Source organism: Trichomycterus rosablanca, chromosome 26 (genome assembly GCF_030014385.1).
Source record: "Trichomycterus rosablanca isolate fTriRos1 chromosome 26, fTriRos1.hap1, whole genome shotgun sequence".
NCBI classification, from domain to species: domain Eukaryota; kingdom Metazoa; phylum Chordata; class Actinopteri; order Siluriformes; family Trichomycteridae; genus Trichomycterus; species Trichomycterus rosablanca.
Window position 1 is genome coordinate 14128262 of NC_086013.1, and position 22163 is coordinate 14150424.

The 22163-nt window shown below is 39.2% G+C and overlaps 1 protein-coding gene across 2 annotated transcripts; it reads left to right on the forward strand.

Moving 5' to 3' along the window:
- The first annotated feature begins 265 nt into the window (after positions 1-265).
- Positions 266-15712, forward strand: gpr107 (G protein-coupled receptor 107). 2 transcript variants are annotated; one of them, XM_062988658.1, is made up of 18 exons: positions 266-364; positions 1445-1567; positions 2314-2364; positions 2864-2952; positions 3376-3461; positions 3776-3807; positions 3916-3972; positions 4890-5015; positions 5505-5638; positions 5854-5929; positions 6577-6650; positions 6755-6872; positions 7329-7459; positions 7623-7666; positions 7988-8037; positions 9467-9550; positions 13692-13816; positions 15352-15712. In XM_062988658.1, the coding sequence occupies exons 1-18, from the start codon at positions 266-268 to the stop codon at positions 15440-15442; spliced, it is 1590 nt and encodes a 529-aa protein (XP_062844728.1). In that variant the 3' UTR covers positions 15443-15712. The 2 variants fall into 2 exon arrangements, with proteins under 2 accessions (XP_062844728.1, XP_062844729.1); XM_062988659.1 differs by lacking the exon at positions 15352-15712 and adding an exon at positions 13891-14617.
- The last annotated feature ends 6451 nt before the right edge of the window (positions 15713-22163 follow it).

Sequence of the window (22163 nt, forward strand, 5' to 3'; positions counted from 1 at the left end):
AGTTTTTATTTTCTTACTTCACTTCTTCTGTCTGAGCTTTTTTCAAAAAATTATAATAAATAAATAAAAAAAACAAATGTAATTATTCACCGTTAGGGTGAATAATTACATTTTCATAATAAAAAATTTTTATAATAAAAAAACAGTTTTCATAGTGGGCGGGGTTTTGACTGAAAACGGGTAGGAGAAGAACTTGTATCAGTATGCGGTCTTGATGACCCGGATGTGATATTGCTCAGTGGGCAGATGGTTTATCTTTTTAAAAATGGCGATTAACAAAGGTTCTATGTTTTTCTCTATTAATGTAATTTTTACTTTATTATTTATTGAAATAGGCGCTCGGCTGCATCATCTGGTGTTGAAGGTGAGTAATTGCTGATTTGCTGAGTTATTTATGGAGCGATTGTGTGAGATTAGCATTGCTGTTGTGTATCACTAATACAGGTGCGCTGATAAGGTCTCACTCTTACTCCACCTGTTATATCACATAAAAATACATAAACGAATCTATTTGTACTCCCGAATATCACTTACACTTCTTACACATTGTATTCTATACTCATGAATATGGAGGTGAAGCGCATTACAGCTGTCTTCACAGTAGATGTTGGAACATGACTGCTTGGATTCACCTCCATTTAGATATAAGAACATCACTAAGCTTTATCCCAAATGCGTTGGATGGGATTTGTGTAGGTCTGAAACGCTAATACACCAAACTCAGCATTAATTTCTTTCTGAACCCTCCCTAGTGTAGTAAAATCTAAAGAGCCTTCCCCAAACTGTTGCCACAAGTTAGGGTACACAGTGCTTTAGAAGGTCACTGCATGCTGTAGCATTAATAATTCCCTTTTTTGAACTAGGCATGAATTAAATGTATTAAAACCAACCCAGACTATTATTGTTGTTCCAGTCTGGTACTTTTCTGTGCAATTTCCAGTTCTTTACTAATGCGCAATAATGGATTTACTTTTTCTACTGGGAGTTCATACTGGGAATGTCGGGATGATGAACAAACAGTTCTTGTGCTAACATTGCTTTAAAAGTCAGTTTGGGATTTAGTAGAAAAGACAATGTCTAGATATTCTGGACACATCGTATGTATCATAATACTGTATTGGTCAGTTGGTAACCTTACATTATTTGTTTGCTAAATGTTGCAGCTGTACGATTATTAAAACCAGAAATGCACTGATTCAGTAGTGTTCAGTATACTGAAGTATCTGCATCTACTGGGCCAATCAAGTGCTTAATTACTAGAAAATTCCCACTGATGAATATATTATTGGTTAATTATTATTATTACTGTGCATGTTGTGCACAAGAACACATTGTGTAACTTGGCAGCAGAAATGTTATTGTTGCTTGGTCAGTCAGTATTGGATTAGTATTAAGTATTGAGCTTTAATTGTATTTCTGTTGGTCATTTTTTGTCTTTTCCTAGGATGACATTCGTCAGAGGGTCCATCTCAACACCTTTGGTTTTTATAAAAACGGTTACATGAGTGTGAACATAAACAGTCTCAGTGTGAGTGGCGCTCCAATCGAGAGCATAGACAGTTCCACAGTAAGTAATGAAGTGATTCATGCTTAATAACTAGCTTTTAAATGTTTATGACCACCCACATGATGTCTGTAGAAGACCACCTTCAGTCATTTGTTTCAAATCCAGTTAGTAAATCGAGCCTAATACAGATTTAGTTGTTGTAACCCCCCACACACATCCACCCACCCACCAATACACATCTCTCACTTGTTTAAGCTGCTGGTAGCTGTTTATTCATTTTTGTTCTTTTAAAACAATCTGGTTCCTTTTGGCTGCTCCCATTGGTGCTCCCACTTTAGCTGAGTTTGAGACCAGCATTAAGGGTGCACTGATATGTGTTCACATAACTCCATTCGCCTTCAGTACTACAAGACGTCTAAATCTTCTTTTTTCAATTCTGTCTATTTCATCCAATCTAGTGTGTCCAATTGGAGCCTCCCTCTCATCTTGCTCCTCTGAGCATGGTTTGCAAAGACCCACACACTGCCATTCAGGCAGGCACCTTGACCGAAAGAGGTCGTGATTGCAGCAGCAACGAGAAGCCCTGCTTTTACCATTGTCCATCCTCCATACAGATACAAATCCAATTAATAGCAGTCAGTCAGTCAGTAGCACAGAATAGCATTTGAACTTAAAAGCACAAGGTCCCAGTGGTGGTGGGCTCCCTTGTTAGACCACTGTGCCACCCAAGCATCATTCTTCATTTGTTCCTTGTGAAAATATTGTATTTCAAAACTCTTACTGAATTTGAGCTTTTATAATTACAGATTGGTTTCAGCTTGGATCGGACCAGCAGTAATGGTTTCTCCACTTACCTTGTAAGAAAGTTTTTTTTCTAAACTCTGACCTTTAGTTTTCTGTTGTTGTTGCTGAAATGTGACTTTAAAATGTGTGCTTTAAAAAGTTATTTTAGGGTTTTTGTATAGTTTTATTCTAAAATAGTCTATATGAACAGAACTTGTACTGTATACAGTCAGTGCCAGAATTATTAACACAACAGTCTGAGCCACAGTAGTTCTTCAGTTGGTGAATTCCAGACACTCATCCACCATCAAGTAAGCGTTTGTAATGCCCTGTGACAGGTTGTATTTCTGCTCTGTGCCCAGTGTTCCTGAGTGCCCCCAAATCCACTTTGTTCCTGATTATTTAAGTTGTGACAGAAGAGAAATAAAAAAATGGGCACTTGTTTAAATAGCAAGATGACAGTGGAATGCTGGTAGGATGTTTGATGCTGTATGTGCAGAACGACCGGTAGTTGCTATAGTCTGATAAAGAAAAGAGGGCAGATGTTAAAATATATGTGACCAATCTGTGCAGGACGATGGATTAGACTACTGTGTTCTGAAGAAGGTTCCCAGCAGTGACTTTGCTGTGGTGCTGCTTTTACTGGACTTCAAAAATAACATGTAAGTTAAAATCTTAATGAAAACGAGCCCCATCAAACCCAACACCACCAGGGTTTTCCACTAGTTTAAAATAATCTTTGTTGGAGGCCCGGAGGTAGACAGAGTTGTAAGTAGGCAAAAGAGTTACTCAGTTTGGTTCTGGATTCTATGCATCAATAAGGAAAAAGGCTGTGCTACTTTTTAGGTATATTACAACATTTTGATTCTTAGAATATGAAAATAGATTTTTTTATTTATAATCAATTTTTTACATTTTGAAAACATATTTCACTTCATAATGGTGGATTAAATGTAGACTCCTGAATACTTTCTGAATTAGTGCCAAGCAGTTATAAAAAGGTTTGCGATATTATTCCTGCCAGCTCTCTGACATGTTACGTATTGACAGTAATTGTAGTTCTGTCTTTGTTGTGCATGGTACAGAGTAAGGATGAAGACTTCTGCAGAGGATGGAATGTTTCCTCACATTGTTCCTGTGGTACCTGAGACTGAAAAAGTTCAGCCTGAAGGTATAGCCCTTGTTGGAGTTTGCATTTGCTTTTAATTTACTTGGGAACTGATTGGATAGTGGTTGTGTGTGAACGCACCCCAGCATCGAAGTGCAGATGAAACAGGCTAAGTAGAGTTGCCTGATAAATACGAGGCTGCCTCATATGTAAACAAAAAGAACATTTCCATGTATTTGTGGAAATTAGAATTTAATACTTTTTCAGTGTTTATGTTTCCAAAATTACAAGTGCAGGTCTTTTTCTTAGCTACAAGTCTTACTATATACATTGTGTTTTTAATTCTGTTGCTGATGTGTGTTCTGTGTTATTTCTAGCTGAGGAAAAATCCAGACTGCTCGTGACTGAGGTGAATATCATCAGTGTTGATTGATCTTTTCACTCTTCTAGCTGTCATTGATTCTCACTTATGTTGACTGGTGTTTGACCTGGAATGTATTGACTTTGTTTCATGCAGAACAAGGCAGATATCATGTACCCCCTGCAGAACAAAGACAACACATACTCCTTTCAGGTAGGTCAGTAAGTGTTGATGCACTAACAGGCCGTTCAGCGATCAGCTCGAGCTAGATCTTAATGAATACCTTGACTAAAAATAATATCTCTTGTTTATCTTTAGTAACTACTTTGTCTTGAAAAGGTTCACTGTGGGTTTAGAGCCTACCCAGAAACCCTGAGCGCATAGCAGTAGTACACCCTGACAGGGCGCCAATCTGTTGCTAGGCACACACGCACTTACTCACTCACACCTATTAGGAGCAGCTAGTCCACCGTCTGTGTGTTGTAGAGAGAATAAAGGAAAGCTGTGCAGACACGAGAAGAACGTGTGAAACATCTCACAGACAGTGACCGGGGGTGAGGCTGTGCAGTACCCACCTCACCAGCTGGTACAATGTGCCTCTTAGTATTAAACAATAGGCAGATTGTCAATGTGCATCTACGTGTATTGTAAACACCAATATTTTAAAACAGGTGTTTAAAACAGCAGAGAGGAGTCATATTCACGTGTTTATGTTAAAATGAAATAATAATTTTACCAGTGTAATTTGCAGCTTTCTAGTACAGTTTGGACTCCAAACATTTTCAAATCTCTTGTCGTCTTAAGTGGAAAATTATGTTCATTATGGTTGGCGTTTACAATTATTTATTGTAGAATACAGACTAATTGTTTACATTCTTCTTTAATACACTTCAAATGCACCAATCATTCTGCACTGCATATAGCAAGAACAGCTATTTATAGATAGAATAGAAACTGGTAGCTGTATAACTTTAACATGTTTGCTAAATGGCCTTTATTGGTTGTATAAGACTAAAACACACACACACACAAAGTGTACAGAAATAACTGACTCACTGGAAAGCTAGCCACTGCTCTAGCCACTTTTTTTTTACTCTGGACTTTATTGACTGACTTCTTTTTCTTTTCAGTTTTATTTTAATGTAACAACAGAGAAGCAGCAGGGCCTCTACAACTTCTACTTCCACAACTGTTACTCCACCAGTGCAGAGCCAAATGACGTCTATTTACAGAGCGTCCACCGTTTCAGTATTGATGTAAGTCCCAGGATATATATAAATATTTATTTGTGTTTAAAGCTCAGCAATGCTATCAGCCATCCAGGCATCTATACTGACATAATTGGCTGTGTCTGAGGGGGGTGGATGAGGCTCCACGATGGATATCAGTGTCCTAGGGTATTTCTGTAACCCGTAAAATATAACCCATCAACCCTAAAAAGCCTAAGTCAACGTGCATTTAATTTCATTTTACCATAAAAGATTGTTTACAAGCTGCAAGTGGAGAAGACACACAGGAACACTGTGCATCCCAAAGTAAACACTACCCCACAAAATAGTGTTCTTATCAGTGTGCTACTGTGGAACGTAGATTGAATTGCTGAAGATGTTCTGTGTTAAACAATGAAAGGCAGCTGTTTGTAATTAATTATTATATTAATTAATGCTCATCGAGAAAAAAATTTGCAGTAATTCATGTCATTATTTGTGTGTATTATATAAATAGGTGAATGTGTTTGGTTTCAGATTAACGTCCAGGAGAAAAATCCAGAAAGCTTCCTGTCTGCTGGAGAGATTCCACTTCCCAAACTCTACATCTCCATGTCTGTTTTTTTCTTCCTCATCGGAGTGGTCTGGGTCCATGTTCTCCGCACTCGCAGGTACAACCTGAAAACATTCAGTTCAGGAACTGAAGTGTGTTACCCTGAAACAACAAGCAGAGAGCATTCATGTACAGTTCTGACCGACAAGGCTTGTACTGTTGTACTACAGGTTTAAATCTGAAGTGATGCAGTGCTGCAGTGCTGTAATGCACTGTTCATGCAGCAAGCTTATTTCATGTGTGCAGATGTCTAATGTTTTCTTTTCTTTATAGGGCTGATGTGTACAAAATCCACTGGCTTATGGCAGCGCTTCCATTCACCAAGTGTCTCTCACTTATTTTCCACGCTGTGAGTTGGAATAGCATAAACTTTTTATCATTGCTACATTTGTACAAACCCCATATCCAGAAAATTTAAGACGTTTTGTAAAACACAATAAAAATCACAGACTTCTTAGGAAAAGACGTTGACTCGATGGGAGCATGTGTCTCTTACTGGGAAGTCCATGTTTATTTTAACAAGACAATGACCGGCTTTATTCTGTACTCGACACAAAATGCGTTTGCTTGACTGGCATGTGTGCTGTCCAGATCTGTTTTACTGAGAATTTATAGAGCAGCATAAAAAGGAGAATCAAGAAAACAGTGACCACTGACTGTTGAGCAGCTGAAGTCTCAGATCAAGCAAGAAACTGCAGCACTTGGTATACTTAGTTCCCACACTGTTAAAAAGTAACATTTTATTCTATTTTATCTACTTTTATCAATTAGATAAAGATTTAAGAGAATTAACAAATCACAGATTTGTCCCAACTTTTCTGGAAATAGGGTTTGTATTCTAATAGTTATGTGGAAAAGAAATACAGCATTCGCTAACTAAATAAAAGCCTTGATACTTATTATAGTTAAAGGTAATCAGCTAATGATCCAATATTCCAAATTCCCAAGAAGATCTTGTGTGTTTATGTGATCTTTTTCATTTAATCTGTTTCACAGATTGACTACTATTACATCTCTAACCAGGGGTTTCCGATTGAAGGCTGGGCTGTGGTCTACTACATCACCCACCTGTTAGTTTCTGACCTGGTTCCCTCTCTATAATTATACAGTCAGTAATTTGTGTTTGAACGTTTGAGCAGATCTGTGATTTATTTTATTTAAATGTTTTTATCAGGCTGAAGGGGGCGCTGCTGTTCATCACTGTAGCTTTGATTGGAACTGGCTGGGCCTTTGTCAAGCACATCCTCTCAGATAAAGACAAAAAAATCTTCATGATCGTCATTCCATTACAGGTACGCCTGCTCTGCTCACAGGCATTTTATTTAAAATAATGTTTTACTAATCATAAACACAAGAGCTTCCTGCTGCTGTACTAAATGCATGAAAATAACCTGAAAGATTAATAAAAACTCATTAAGTATTAATAGTAACCTATAACAATATGGCTATCTAAGAGTCTCCACCACTGTAGGTAAAAAAAAAAAGATGACTATAAGCTTGTTGGACATCCGATTCCAAAACTATGGACATTATTGTGGAGCCTCCACTCTTTTTAAAAGGCTTTCCATGAGATTTTGAGGAGAAGGGAGGTGGCCAAAGCCCTGGAATGGATTGATGACTTGTCCACTGTATGCCTGGTGAAACCAGACTTACTCTGACTCTGGCCAGGACATTGCAGTATTTTCTGTGCCCATGGTACAAATACATGCAACAGGTTCTGATATAAGGAAATCGAAATTTGGTTCCAGGTGCTGGCCAATGTGGCGTACATCATCATCGAGTCAACAGAGGAAGGTTCCAGTGAGTACGGATTGTGGATGGAGATCCTGTTTCTGGTGGACCTGCTGTGTTGCGGGGCGATCCTCTTCCCTGTCGTCTGGTATGAACTCTACGTTTCGGTCACCTTCGCAGGACACTATTGGAAATCCCAGCACGTGCTGATTATATTTAAATATTGAAGTCCAATAGAATGCGAACACTATGTCAGACTGTTCATGTTTCTGTGTGGCCTGTGTTTGACTGTTCTGTGTTTTTACTGGTAGGTCTATCAGGCATTTACAGGAGGCATCAGCAACAGATGGGAAAGGTAGGCACAAAGCATGTTACTAAAACACTTTTTCTTTAGTAAAACTGGGCTAAATTAAAGCAGAGCAGCCGCTAGTTTGCCTGTGTCCCAAACTTCATATAACTGTACTGAGTAGCATGTCAAATCCTTTACATTTACTGATAGGTATTAGCTATGAGTGTGGCTTAAATAACCAAAACAATAATCAAATGGCTGTCTGGATACTTTTGGCTATGTAGAGTCTTTTGTAGAATGAAATGCAGGATAGGAGATGCTCAGTTTCTGTTGTCTGTATCTTGATTTTTTTTGTTTGTTTGTTTGTTTTCTTTCTTATCTTTACAGCTGCCATTAATCTGGCTCAGCTGAAGCTGTTCCGGCACTACTATGTCATGGTGAGTACTGATGTTATTCATTTATTATCTTTCTCTATCTTTTCCTCTTTCGTCCTCTCTCTCATGTTATGTATTGAGTACAAAAAGTAATTTTTCCCTTAATAAATGGGACAGCTCAAAAGAGCAACACCATCTAAAGTGTAAAATACGGTGGTGGTAGCTTTATAAAACCTTGATGCATTTTTAGCAGTAGGGACAGGCAATCTGCTCAGGTAGGATTTAAAAAATGAACAAAGCACACACAGTTTAGGTAATCTCACTGACCTTCACCAAATTTAGAATTGTTGGGGTATGTACATTCTACACCTAGCATATTTTAGAAAATTATGAAAGAACCTCCATTGTGACCTGAGTTCAAGTTTCAGCGGTTCCATTGTTTCCTCCTAATGTCTGGAGGAAGATTCCAGCTCCAGCAGAATGCAAAAGACATAGCATGGTCCCTCATATATGTTAGGACTCTTTGTAAGAGGGGTGATTTTGTTTACTTGAGGCCTGACTCGGCAAGTGGCTGAGGGTTACCAAAGTGCAGTATCCAAACTGGGGGAATGCAGTGAGAAAAAGTGCAAAACAAAGTGGAAAAGACAAGGTGTCCTTCAATCAATCTGTCACATGTCTTACAACTGTATGTAAACTTTTGACTTCTGCTTCAATTAAATCTTCTCTATTACAGGTGCTGTCTCACTTTGTTCCTCTTTTTATGTTCATTCCTCACTTTCTCACTCAGTATAATGGAAATTTGCCAGATATTACATGCTTTGTGGCTCTTTCTCTCTCATCTCCAGCTCAATATTAGATGTCGGTTCTGCTTGACCTGAACAATGACAAAAGTGATTTATATTCATCTATTCATAACTCACCATGTCTGAATATGAATGATCATTTCTTCTGGGATCCAGTAACACTGATGTTTCAGGTTCTTTATTAGTTTCACGTTCTAGATTTTTGTCTCGTTTGATCAGAGTCTAGCTGAAGCCGGTCTGATGATGCAGACTGATGTAAAAGTTAATACATTTTGTCTGAGGTCTAAATCCCAATTTCTTGTTTGGTCTTGTTAAGCTTTTGTAAATGAAACAGCATTTTTATTTCCTTTAATAGGCTGTCTGGTTACGCCGTACGATAAAAGTATGAGGTGCTCGGGTGGCGCAGCAGTAAAATAAGCTTGCCCACTAGTGCTCACATCTCGAACTGGTGAGTGAGAATTGCAACTCGGCCGACTGGGCGCCTATACGAACAATGATTAATCGTCAGGGATTCCTCATCAGTGCTGCAATTACGACCTCTGCTGGCTAATCAATGGCTCTCTGTGTGTGATATACATCTTTATATGAAGCCATGATAGTCCCATAATACAGTAGAAAGCAGCATGTGCCATTTGTGTGAGAAAACCATCTGTCAATCACTTTTGTAAATTCTATATTCTTTATCACAGATCGTGTGCTATATTTACTTCACCCGGATCATCGCCATCCTCATCAAGGTCATCGTGCCCTTCCAGTGGAAATGGCTGTACCAGGTGAGCGAAGGACATTTCTCCTTCCTCTTTCACCCTGCTAGAAATTGCAATTTGTCACGTAACTATTAGAACAGATTGAATGTTTGGCAAGGAAAACAAGCAAGTACTGCATTACTTAGACCTTGGATCTGAGGGTGAGGGTGGTTGGGGGTAATAATAATGGTGCACCTCTTTTGTATATTGAAGTCAGTGGCTGTTAAAAAGTGCTGTGTGCTTGCGTTCCACATTTCCTATACATTTGCATGCATGACGTACTTTATTGTTTACATTACACTTGCATGACAACCTCTAGCTACACGTTCAGCTGGCTTGTCTGTGGACAGCATTTCCCCCCTTTTTCTCCTAATTTAGCGTAGCCAATCTGGTGCTGGGGACCCCAATGGTGTCCAAGGAGGGTGTATATTCATCTTCTTTTTCACCAGTACTTCAGTGGATTTGCGTGTGAGGTCGTGACAGTGTTTCTCTGCTCCTCTTTAATGTGCTTCACTTTCACAAATCCAGGGACTCTCGGGCGGCACAGCAGTCCGACGCCAAGAGCTCCGTGCAGCTGTTATTTTTAAATATTAAGTGATGTGATCATCAGTACAGCCATTTGCATGTTATATTTACTTACCGCAGAAAGTTTTGCACTTACTTATAAACCCAGCTTGTCACACAGTGTACCCAAGGGCATCCCTGGTAGTCCTGTTTATCTTCTAATCTGCATGTGTTTACTTATTCTTTCTCATTTTAACTATATATAAGCTATGCACTCATCTGCTTATTATATGTATTTGCTCTGTATGAAAAGGTACTGCTTTGTTATGAGAATTGTACTGTATGTACTGGATACTTAAAAAGTCCTGATATTCAATCATAAATGCTTATGATCAATTATCAGTAACACTACTCAGTAGTCTGTAGTACTCAGGTTGTACTCATGCCTTAGTACAGTATGTACCATGCTGAGTTCCTGCCATTGACGGAACAGGGAAATTTTTCTAGAGGGAACTGTAGTTCTAGATATGAAGGTTTCATTTACCAGGAGCAAAAAAAATGAACCATATTTATATTCATGATATTCATGGAGCAATATCTACAAATGCTCTGACTGAGTTCACAGAATAAAGTAAATGAAAGCATGTTAATTGCCTGCCATTCAGCCGTCATTTCTGTGCTTCCTCCATTAGCCATGGACTTAAGATGTCTTTGGTGCTTTCTGTGCACTCCTTTTTTAGAAAATATTTCTTCTACACACCCCTTTGCCAGTTAAACAGAGCACAACCAATCACCCACTTAATTTGACTTTGTAATTGTGTTTATATTTATCGTCGTTATTCCTTTACTTTTATTTCTTCAACCCAACCATTACTCAGAAGCTGCGTGTCTTTAATCTGTTATGAAAAGATCCATCCCAGATATTTTGCATTTTCGTTTTACTGTGTGTGCATGTGCGCTTCCAGATATTATACAGGTCCTTCTCAAAAAATTAGCATATTGTGATAAAGTTCATTATTTTCCATAATGTAATGATAAAAATTAAACTTTCATATATTTTAGATTCATTGCACACCAACTGAAATATTTCAGGTCTTTTATTGTTTTAATACTGATGATTTTGGCATACAGCTCATGAAAACCCAAAATTCCTATCTCAAAAAATTAGCATATCATGAAAAGGTTCTCTAAACGAGCTATTAACCTAATCATCTGAATCAACGAATTAACTCTAAACACCTGCAAAAGATTCCTGAGGCTTTTAAAAACTCCCAGCCTGGTTCATTACTCAAAACTGCAATCATGGGTAAGACTGCCGACCTGACTGCTGTCCAGAAGGCCATCATTGACACCCTCAAGCAAGAGGGTAAGACACAGAAAGAAATTTCTGAACGAATAGGCTGTTCCCAGAGTGCTGTATCAAGGCACCTCAGTGGGAAGTCTGTGGGAAGGAAAAAGTGTGGCAGAAAACGCTGCACAACGAGAAGAGGTGACCGGACCCTGAGGAAGATTGTGGAGAAGGGCCGATTCCAGACCTTGGGGGACCTGCGGAAGCAGTGGACTGAGTCTGGAGTAGAAACATCCAGAGCCACCGTGCACAGGCGTGTGCAGGAAATGGGCTACAGGTGCCGCATTCCCCAGGTCATGCCACTTTTGAACCAGAAACAGCAGCACTGGACTGTTGCTCAGTGGTCCAAAGTACTGTTTTCGGATGAAAGCAAATTTTGCATGTCATTCGGAAATCAAGGTGCCAGAGTCTGGAGGAAGACTGGGGAGAAGGAAATGCCAAAATGCCTGAAGTCCAGTGTCAAGTACCCACAGTCAGTGATGGTCTGGGGTGCCATGTCAGCTGCTGGTGTTGGTCCACTGTGTTTTATCAAGGGCAGGGTCAATGCAGCTAGCTATCAGGAGATTTTGGAGCACTTCATGCTTCCATCTGCTGAAAAGCTTTATGGAGATGAAGATTTCATTTTTCAGCATGACCTGGCACCTGCTCACAGTGCCAAAACCACTGGTGAATGGTTTACTGACCATGGTATTACTGTGCTCAATTGGCCTGCCAACTCTCCTGACCTGAACCCCATAGAGAATCTGTGGGATATTGTGAAGAGAAAGTTGAGAGACACAAGACCCAACACTCTGGATGAGCTTAAGGCCACTATCGAAGCATCCTGGGCCTCCATAACACCTCAGCAGTGCCACAGGCTGATTGCCTCCATGCCACGCCGCATTGAAGCAGTCATTTCTGCAAAAGGATTCCCGACCAAGTATTGAGTGCATAACTGAACATAATTATTTGAAGGTTGACTTTTTTTGTATTAAAAACACTTTTCTTTTATTGGTCGGATGAAATATGCTAATTTTTTGAGATAGGAATTTTGGGTTTTCATGAGCTGTATGCCAAAATCATCAGTATTAAAACAATAAAAGACCTGAAATATTTCAGTTGGTGTGCAATGAATCTAAAATATATGAAAGTTTAATTTTTATCATTACATTATGGAAAATAATGAACTTTATCACAATATGCTAATTTTTTGAGAAGGACCTGTATATGTATATTGGTCTTTTATGACCAAAAAGCTTTATTGCACTGCAGCCTATTTTCTATGAAAAGAAACATTCCCAACGGCTGAGATTGTGCTCAGCTTTATTGCATGACTGATTGTACACACTGTCTAGCACTGCTTTAATTGGCAGGACCAGAGGAAATGCAGCACTTCCAGACAGCAGGACCAGTTCTGCTTTCTTGGGCTTCCAGTCACAGATGTCTGATGCATCATAAGGATTAGTTCCTCTGATAGGACCAAGCTTTAGAGATTAAAGACTCTGAAACCCTACTGATGATCAGCTCGTCTCTGGCACTGTCCGCTCTGGTAGTGCTGGAACTGTCCGCAGTGCTGAAGGGTGGAAAGTGCATTGATCTTGACATGTCAGCGACTCTGTTTCATAAACCAAGAGTCATGTCGTCCAATCAAAACACCACACTACACTACACTAGTAAAAATAGTCAAATAAACCTATTAACGACTTTATAATCAGGCAGAGACACTGTAGATCTGTATAAAATGCACACACTAATTATTTATTAAAATATTTGTGTAAGATTGTTTTTGATTCTCTGTTGTTGGCAAGATGACTGTTCAATCAAGCTTTTCTCTCCTGGAGGGTGGCTTATCAGTGGGTAGTACTGTCGCCTCACAGCGAGAGGGTTGATCCTCAGGTGCAATGGTTCGGGTCCTTTCTGTGTGTAGTTTGCATGTTCTCCCCGTGACTGTGTGGGTTTCCTCATGGAGCTGATTTGGCACAGTTTTTCAGCAAATGGACCTCCCAATGGCTAGGCTGCTCACCCATGACATAAACAATCATGTCTGTGCAGACGTCTGACCAGCCGATAGCACTGCTGTGATTAGAACCCCAGATCACACCAGTAATGAAACACCCTATTGGAGAGAAAAAAGAACATTAGCTGTGTTGACTAATGTGTGTCTACCCAGCATGGTGCCAGATCTCTGAATGAACTCGTTAAGGGCTGAAATGATTTAATCATGATAAAAATAATTAATGTCGCTGCTTTGTTTTCACCACTCTTATACACAGACATAAGGACTGTTGGGTTACACCAGTGTTGTTGTTAAACAGACTTTTGTTTTGCTCTCCACAGCTACTAGACGAGCTGGCAACTCTGACCTTTTTCATCCTAACCGGACACAAGTTCCGACCGGCCTCCTCCAACCCCTACCTGCTGCTGTCTGTGGAGGATGATGAGGACATGGAGATGGACGACGTGTAAGATGTTCACACACTTAAACCCTTAAACTTCAGCTAAGATGATTTGTTGTGTTTTTTTTCTCCCTCTCTAGAAAAACCCCAACCATGAGTTGAGTGCAGACATTTATTTAGTGTTGACAGTGAAGATCACGTGAGGGGAAGTTCGCTCCACCACTTGGGTGCTGGTGCAGAAGAGAGCCTTGATGTGTTTAATTACTTTAGCTAAGCGCTAAGTGTTTTACAAATTGTGCACCTTCTTTTATCAATATTGCCTGTTTCCCAGCTAATGACCCCCCTCTGTTCTGATAAATGCTAGTGGTGCTGACCAGTCCTCGTGGGCCTTGTGCTTCATCCCTGGATTAGACTTAACTGTGCAGTCAGTGTTTCCTTGTCTGCAGATTTATCACCTGCACACTTCTCTAAACAACCACCTCATTTAATGTTTCACTACACAATTACCATGCAAACTACGTCCACTTTATTTGTGAAGTTAATTCAGATCATCATTAGTTTGGCTTTTAAAATGAACCAGGATCAGCGCTCAGGTCTAATGCTGAGCGTTAAATGACTGCACATTAGAGGTGATGTTTATGGACGTGTATCATTAAATACGGCATAAATTTGCATATCGTTAAGACAGGTTCATTTATTTTAATAAAGCGTGCATAATGTGCCATCACGCATCAGCTGTGCTACTCATGGTACCAAGTAATTATCGGAAACAGAAGGGTCTGGTGTGTGTGTGCGTGCGTGTGTGTGTTCATGACATATTTACATGGCTAAAATCATGTAACCTACTGAAATAAAATGGATTTTCTATTTTCTGTATGAATTTGTTATTTACATTCAGTTATTGCTGTATTCAGGTCAGATTCACTGTGGGTCCGGAGCCTAGCCAGGAACAGAAATGTAATCTAGATAGGAATGTCAGGCCATCACAAGAACAGCTCAGTGTCACCTATTTACCCACATAATTAAAACCTCCAGTTGAAAATGCCAAACCCACCCACCTACAGGGGAAGAAAATAGGTTTGATGCACTGGATGTTGTGACACATTCACCTCATCACCAGTATTTATGTAGCTGCAATCTGAGCCACAGAAGTGGGACAGTGGTAGTCTAGTGGGTAGAGCTTTGGGCAATAAATTCTAAATTTGTCGGTTTAAATCCAGGCTCTGCTTTGCAGCGACTGTTGGGTCCTTGAGCAAGGCCCTTAACACTTTAATGGTCTCACCAAGGAAACACCAAAGTATTTAGGTCCTCTGATATTAGTCAGTCTTGCCTGTCCAAATAAAGTGAGGGTTTATTGTTTGACATGAAAAACTTGTTCTGATTAATCTTGTGTAACCAATAATTACCAGTCCAAATGTGTGAAACATGACGTTAAAATCATAATAAATAAATTTTAGAGACTACAGTTACTCTCGACACTGCTAATTCGCTAATCATTACCATCCCTATTTAGGTGACATTAAAATCTTAAAATATTTAATAGATATGCGAGGAAGAACACATCACTGAGTTGAAATCTACTTTGTCTGCTCTCTTCACAGAGTAACTACATCCACAGCAATGGGGGACGGCATTAAAAAGGTCAAGAAGGTCTCAAAAGGTCCATCAGAGGAGCGCGAGAGCATGGCGTGATGGGAAACGTAGTCTAAGGACACTGTGTGGCCAGCTACTGACCGAGCAGACGTTGTTTTATTTATTCTCTCACCTCAGTTTGATTTGTGAGCGACACAGAACATGGAGACGATCTCGTGACGAGACACAACGTAAATGTTTCGCCGTATCAGGACTGACTGCTCACACTCCTCTCCTGAGTAGTGCTAATGGGACTGAAGATGCTTGCTGTTGTGCTTTGTTCTCAGTTGTTTTGTGTTTATTTATTTTAAGTAAAAAAATCTCTCAGCATTTCTTTTGGCATTTTAGCCAACACACTCCAGGCAACAAAAAACACACCCCTCTACAGGCTCAAGGTACCAGTGTTTAATTTGCCTTCAGGTATTTATTGAAATAATGTCTACTAAGCTAAGCTGCATTTCCTGTATAGATGTACAGACCTGAGATTCCCTACGTAGCTTCAATAATCGAACCTTGTACAGATTTAAGTTGTTGTCATGTTTTCAGTGGCAGTTTCTTTCCTCGCCCTCATTATTTGGGGATGCAGTTCCAGATCACAGATCCAGAATAATTGTTATTGTTGGTAAATATGGGTAAAAAGGTTGACTGGGATGGAGGAGGGGTGGGAGTGTTGTTAATTAGCTTAATCTCACTGCAAATATTTTGAAAAATTAATCTTAACTGTTATAAATGTGTTCAAGGAAAAAAATCTAAATAATGTCGTAATGTGCTGCCTCTGCATTTGGTAGTCTATGTACCCACCCTTTGTTTACATACCAGCACACGTCTTGTCTCATAATTCTTGACAAGACTAAAACATTTACAGCCAGGAATCTGAGAGCACTGTACAGAATCTCTTTAGATCCTCTGAGCTCCTCTGTCCTTTTTAGTGCACTCATAGAACTGGCATGATCATGGTAAAAGCTTGAACTTGTGATCACTGAACCATTTTTTGTGAATTCAGATGAACTTTTTGGATTATCGTCTACTTCATGGAGTCCCTAACATTTACATTTAGGTGATTTGCGAGCGTCTTACAGTTGAGCTGAACAGGTTTAAGAGCTTTGCTCAGAGACCCAATGGTATTCGTTTGGCAGACTCAGGATTTGAACCTACAGCCTTCCAAAAAATAAATATCTGAGCCACCACTCCTCATTTAGCAAGTTCTCCACCCAGGTTCAGTGTTTAATTCCAGAAAGCTCAGTTTTTGTGTCACCTGTCCATAAAACCAGGTAGTGTCTTGTTCCACTGGTGTGTAATAAATTCCAGGCACTTCATATTTATACCCTGATAAAACAGGAATTGTCAGGTGAATTTAAGACACCCCCCTACACACACACGCACGCACACACACACCGTTCCTAAAAGCAATTTCTTAACTGGTTGTTTTTACATAGATCTGTATCATATCTGTGTGGAGGTCAGACTTTGAAATTAAGTGAATTGTATATTTTAGAGCTATAAATTATTTTGTTAATATTTTAGTAATAGATCATTCTTTCCTCACCAATGTGCTTCTATACATTCATTATGTGTCTTAAAGTATGTGGCCCCCCCCTTCTAATTACTAAGCTTAGATGTTTCAGCCACACTCGTATGCATATATATATATATATATGTTGGGAGGGGGTTAAGGGTCTGCATGGGTCTGTTTATAGTTTGGCAAGTTTGGTCTTACCCCCATTAAACATATTCGGGATGAACTGAAATGTTGTTTGCAAGCCAGATGTTCTTCTGCAACATAAGTGATTGGGCACAAAATCCCAAAATTTTGCGGAAAGCCTGTGCAGAATTGTGGAGGCTGTTATAGCTGCAAAAAGGCAGGCTGCCCAACAAGCTCATAAACAGGCGTCCACATACTTTTGGCCATATTTTAGTGTCATGTACAGAAGCACTTTATTTTATGTTTATATTTTTTGTTAGATGAAGTGACTATGTTCTCAGTAATAAATTAATCAGTGCGATGTTTTGTTTTGTACTAGTAGCAGAGGATACATTTCTGCTTTACAGATCAGTGTGAGTCTGAGCCGATTCTGTAGACTAATCAGTGGGTCCTCTCTGTGGACTAAATGAAATGTGGAGTAATTGAGGAGCATCACTTTCATTTTAGTTTTGTGTTGAACTGGTGGCTTCTGGTTGATGCCAGTGGTTTGTTTTGTCTCTCACAGAAACATCAGATTTAATTTATGAGTGAAGGACCTCAGAAACCTTTTATTATAATCAATATTACATGTAATATTTCTGCTAATTCTTGGTATATTAAAATGCCATCTGAACCTGATCTAAAAATGACTTTTAATGTTGTACTCCACTTCTGGGCACTTTTCATCTAAAACTAATACCGAGTACCTGACCTAGTCACAAAACCATATATTTAAATATTATATTTCATTAGAAAGTTACCATTCATAACATCAAATGCTAATGCTCTCAGCTATTCCATATTTAGCACAGATCTCAACACCAAATGTGCACCTCTTAGCAATGCCAAGGCCTCGGGTGGGTACCTATACATTTTAATAGATGTGCAGGCCTTACATTGATGCACTGAGGTGACCTTCACATTTAGAAACAGCAAATCAAGTGGATGCTACTGCGCTAACTGATTAATCATCTTCACATCTCGAGTGTCACTGCAGCTCAAATGCCCGTTCTAAACCACTGATGTTGCCAAAATGTCAACGAGGTTCTGATTCGCCTGTAGAGCCTCTAGAGCTGCCAAGAAGTGTGTCATGAGCGCTAATCTAGCTCCCCATGAGCCAAAACTTTCCTCTCTTCTCTTGGTCCATGGGGGAGACAGATGGAGGCTTCAGTAATGTTTTTAGAAGGGACACACACTCACACTCGGTGTGTAGATGCTTTTTTATTGTTGTATGAAGCGATCTCAGCGATTCAAAGACGGCTCTAAATCTTATATACAGTGTTGGTTAATTTGATGTCCTTAATGATGTGGACAAGTACATAATTAACATGTTTTATATCTTTTCACTTGATAAACCAGGTAGGCTGCACTCGCTGAATAAATTATAATCCTTCATGAATAAATAAAACTAGAATAGATTCATAAAATAATCAAGACTTTAACAGCAGTGCTAGATCTTAATGTGAAGCTACAATGTAGAAAAATGTGTGTGGACTCTTTATCTAGAAGACGCACTGCAACATCCATAATAATGCCCAGGGTTTTAAAATAGGATGAACAAGCTCATGGTTAGGTGTCCACATATTTTTGGCCATTGTGAGTTGTCACCTCAAAAAGGTCCTGGGTTTAATCCCCAGGTGGAGCGGTCCGGGTCCTTTCCGTGTGGAGCTTGCATGTTCTCCCCGTGTCTATGTGGGTTTCCTCCGTGAGCTCCAGTTTCCTCCCACAGAACAAAGACATACAAGTGAGGTGTACTGGAGATACTAAATTGTCGATGACTTTGAGTTTGATTTTTGAGTTTGACTTGAAAAGTACCTGAACTGATGAATCTTGTGTAACCTGTAATTACATGTCCTGTCATGAATGTGTGTAAATAAAACATGACGTTAAAATCCTAATAAGTAAATAAATAAATAAAATAATTAAAAAATTAACAATTCAAATCATGGATCTGATCACCATACAACCATTAAACTCACCATGTTTAAATTTTAAATATTTAAATTTGTTGGTTGTTGCAGTTGTAAACGGAAACCCTTTGTTTGCTGTGTGATGCTATTTTGAGAGGAAGCTCTGTTGCTATTTAGGGACCTGAAATTAGCTTAATGTGTACCTCTTTCCATGTCTACTGTCTTGACACCTAGCATTTAGCTCCATAGCCATTTGGTGTTGTCAATGGAGGGTCTAATGATTCTGTTTGCACTCAGTACAACCATCTTCACTTCTGGGGGAGTAAAAGATAAGATATGAGGCACATGAGCGACCTCCCTTCCAAACCTTAAGTCTTGAGGCCAGACCTTTATCTCTCACTACATCACTTAAGATGTTTCATGACAGCTTTGCTTTATCACTTGGTGTCTTGTACCATACCGCTACAGTTTATCAACTGGATGTGAGTTGGGTTTTTCTGTAGGAGGTGACGGCACCATGATCAGAAATAAAGTGTTTCCCATACTGGGTGTAAAAAATAATGCAGCTGATAAAATTCTCTTTATATATATTTATATATACGTGTGTGTGAGTGAGTGAGAGAGTGAGAGAAAGTGATTAAAGGTAATGGACTTATTTTGAAATTAGAACGAGACAGTAATGTCCATTAATGTACTTTGATAAAATTCTCTTTATATATCTTTATATATACGTGTGTGTGAGTGTGTGAGTGAGTGAGTGAGTGAAAGGGATTAAAGGTAATGGACTTATTTTTAAATTAGAACGAGACAGTAATGTCTATTAATGTACTTAGACATCAACATCCCATTGTGTGACGTCTCATGAAAATGTCTGCAGAAATGTATAAAATTTATGATTGTGTTTCATCGTCCTCTTTTCAAGGACAGTCATTCAGTCCCTGCACAAGCTCATCCTGACAGTAATAGCATAGCCTGGACTAACCTTATATTATACAATTCTACAACCGCCCCTGGTTTTGCTCAGTGGAATGGATGGAGGGGTAAGAAGGCTTTGTAGCTGTTGAGCCTTAAGGGTGTGGTGTTGCTTTTTTAGGGAGGAAGGATCGTTCTGGGCCATGCAGTGACAGAGATAGATTACTCTGCTCGGATAAGTGAGGGCGAGCTCGCCAAATGTATTAAACTGGGACTGACTTAAAGGAATAGTACACAATTATAGAACTGTAAATTTAACTTTTCACGGGATTGTCATGACACGTCTGATGTGCAGAGTTTAATTTTAGACCCTAGCTACACCATATGACCAAAAGTATTTGGACAGCTGACAATGACAATGTTTGACATTCTGTCCTAAACCATTAAGATTAATAGGGAGTGTGGCTATAACAGCCCTCACTCATCTGGGAGGGCTTACCACAAAACACTGTGTCTGTGGGTATTGTGTTCAATCCGAAGTTGTTAAAGTTCGTAAATCTGTCAGAAGATAATTTAAGTCTATAAAAAATTTTTTAAAGAAGCATATTATAGGTTTTCATTAGGAAAGATTAAAAACAAATCAACTATGATTATTAATTTGGTGGTTTGGAGAATTTTATTATGTCATTTAACTTTGTTGAATTACTCCTCAGTGGTTATATGTGACTGTGGTTGATTTTTCTGTGCCCATATACATAGGGATAGTCTGACTGCACCCCATAGTCTGAGGTAGCATCACAATGGAAGTCTAGGTTAAAGTTTTTCTAGTCATGAAAGCCACTTGGAGCCATTTCTAGGCAACTTGAAAAAAAAACTATTATATGTACATGGAACAGCAGTCTGTTTGACAAGGTGGTTTATGGATTGTTGTGGGTACAATGTTATACACTGTTTGCACTGTGGAAACACCCTGAACAGGGCACCAAATCTCAGAACACCATACATTCCACCATTCATTTACCACTCACTTACCCCTGGAATGGCATGTTTTGGGAGATGAAGGGAAACTAGAGCACCCAGAGCAAACCTAAGCAGACAGAATACAGGAATAACATGCAAAACTCTTTGCAGTCATTAAGTGAAGTTTAATCCCAGGTATGTATGGCACCCATTCTACCAGCTGTGCCACCATGCCCTCCCATGAAAAATTATGTCATATGAGCAGTGATGGCATAGTTACCTTGAAAAAGTAATCTGATTACTGATTACTCCTTTAAAAAGTAACTTAGTTACTTTATGGATTACTTGATTTTAAAAGTAACTAAGGTAGATTACAAGTTACTTTATTAGTTACATAATGTGGTCCGTAGGTGCGTAGGCGATTGAAGCGGAATAAGAAACAAGAAAGACGCGGAAAACGGAGTCCTCTGTTCACAAGTGTAAGTAAGATAAATAAAATAAATTTTTTTAAAGACAAATAAATAACAAAAAGACGATAAATATCCAAAATTTTGGTGAGTGGGATTTGTAATGAGTCTGTAACTATGGTGATATTACATCATTACGTCATCACGTCCTCACGTCATCACTTGACCGGCCGAGTAGTGCATACTTCCTCCAGTCTAGTGCATACTCTGTAAGTATGCGATTCCGGACGCAGCCCGTGACTTGATTGTCGCATAGGACAGACGTCACTCCCCGAGACGCAAGAAGAAAGCAAAAATATATATTTTTACTAAGGAAAATGACAAAAATAGTAACGCACAGTAACTTGGATAAGTAACTTTAATCTGATTACTGTATTGGAAATAGTAACGCGTTAGATTACTCGTTACTGAAAAATGTGGTCAGATTAGAGTAACGCGTTACTGACCGTCAGTGCATATGAGATTTATTCTTATTAATAATTTTTTGAAAAAGACTGTTGGGCTCAAAGACATGTCAAGCCTGGTTTGTTCTCTCTAAATTCTTTGTAAATACAAAATCGAGCAAACGCTGCACATCCATCTTAACATGTTGCCATTTGTCTTGTCAAAACCAAACTGGTTCCTTTAAACAAATTGAATCTCTCCCCTCTGAGTGGTCCTGCTGTGCAGGTAGGCTCAGTTACGGCTCTGTCAATGCCGTGTTTTACTGGCTTGTTGTTTGTTTTGGCTCTGTTTTATTATTTACACCCAGATGGTGTTGGCACGTCTGAGCTCAGCAAGCCCTCTGCTCCTGAGCTGCTGAAGCAGGCAAAAGCGTATAATATTATTTCTCCTTTTTTTCCACCACCTAG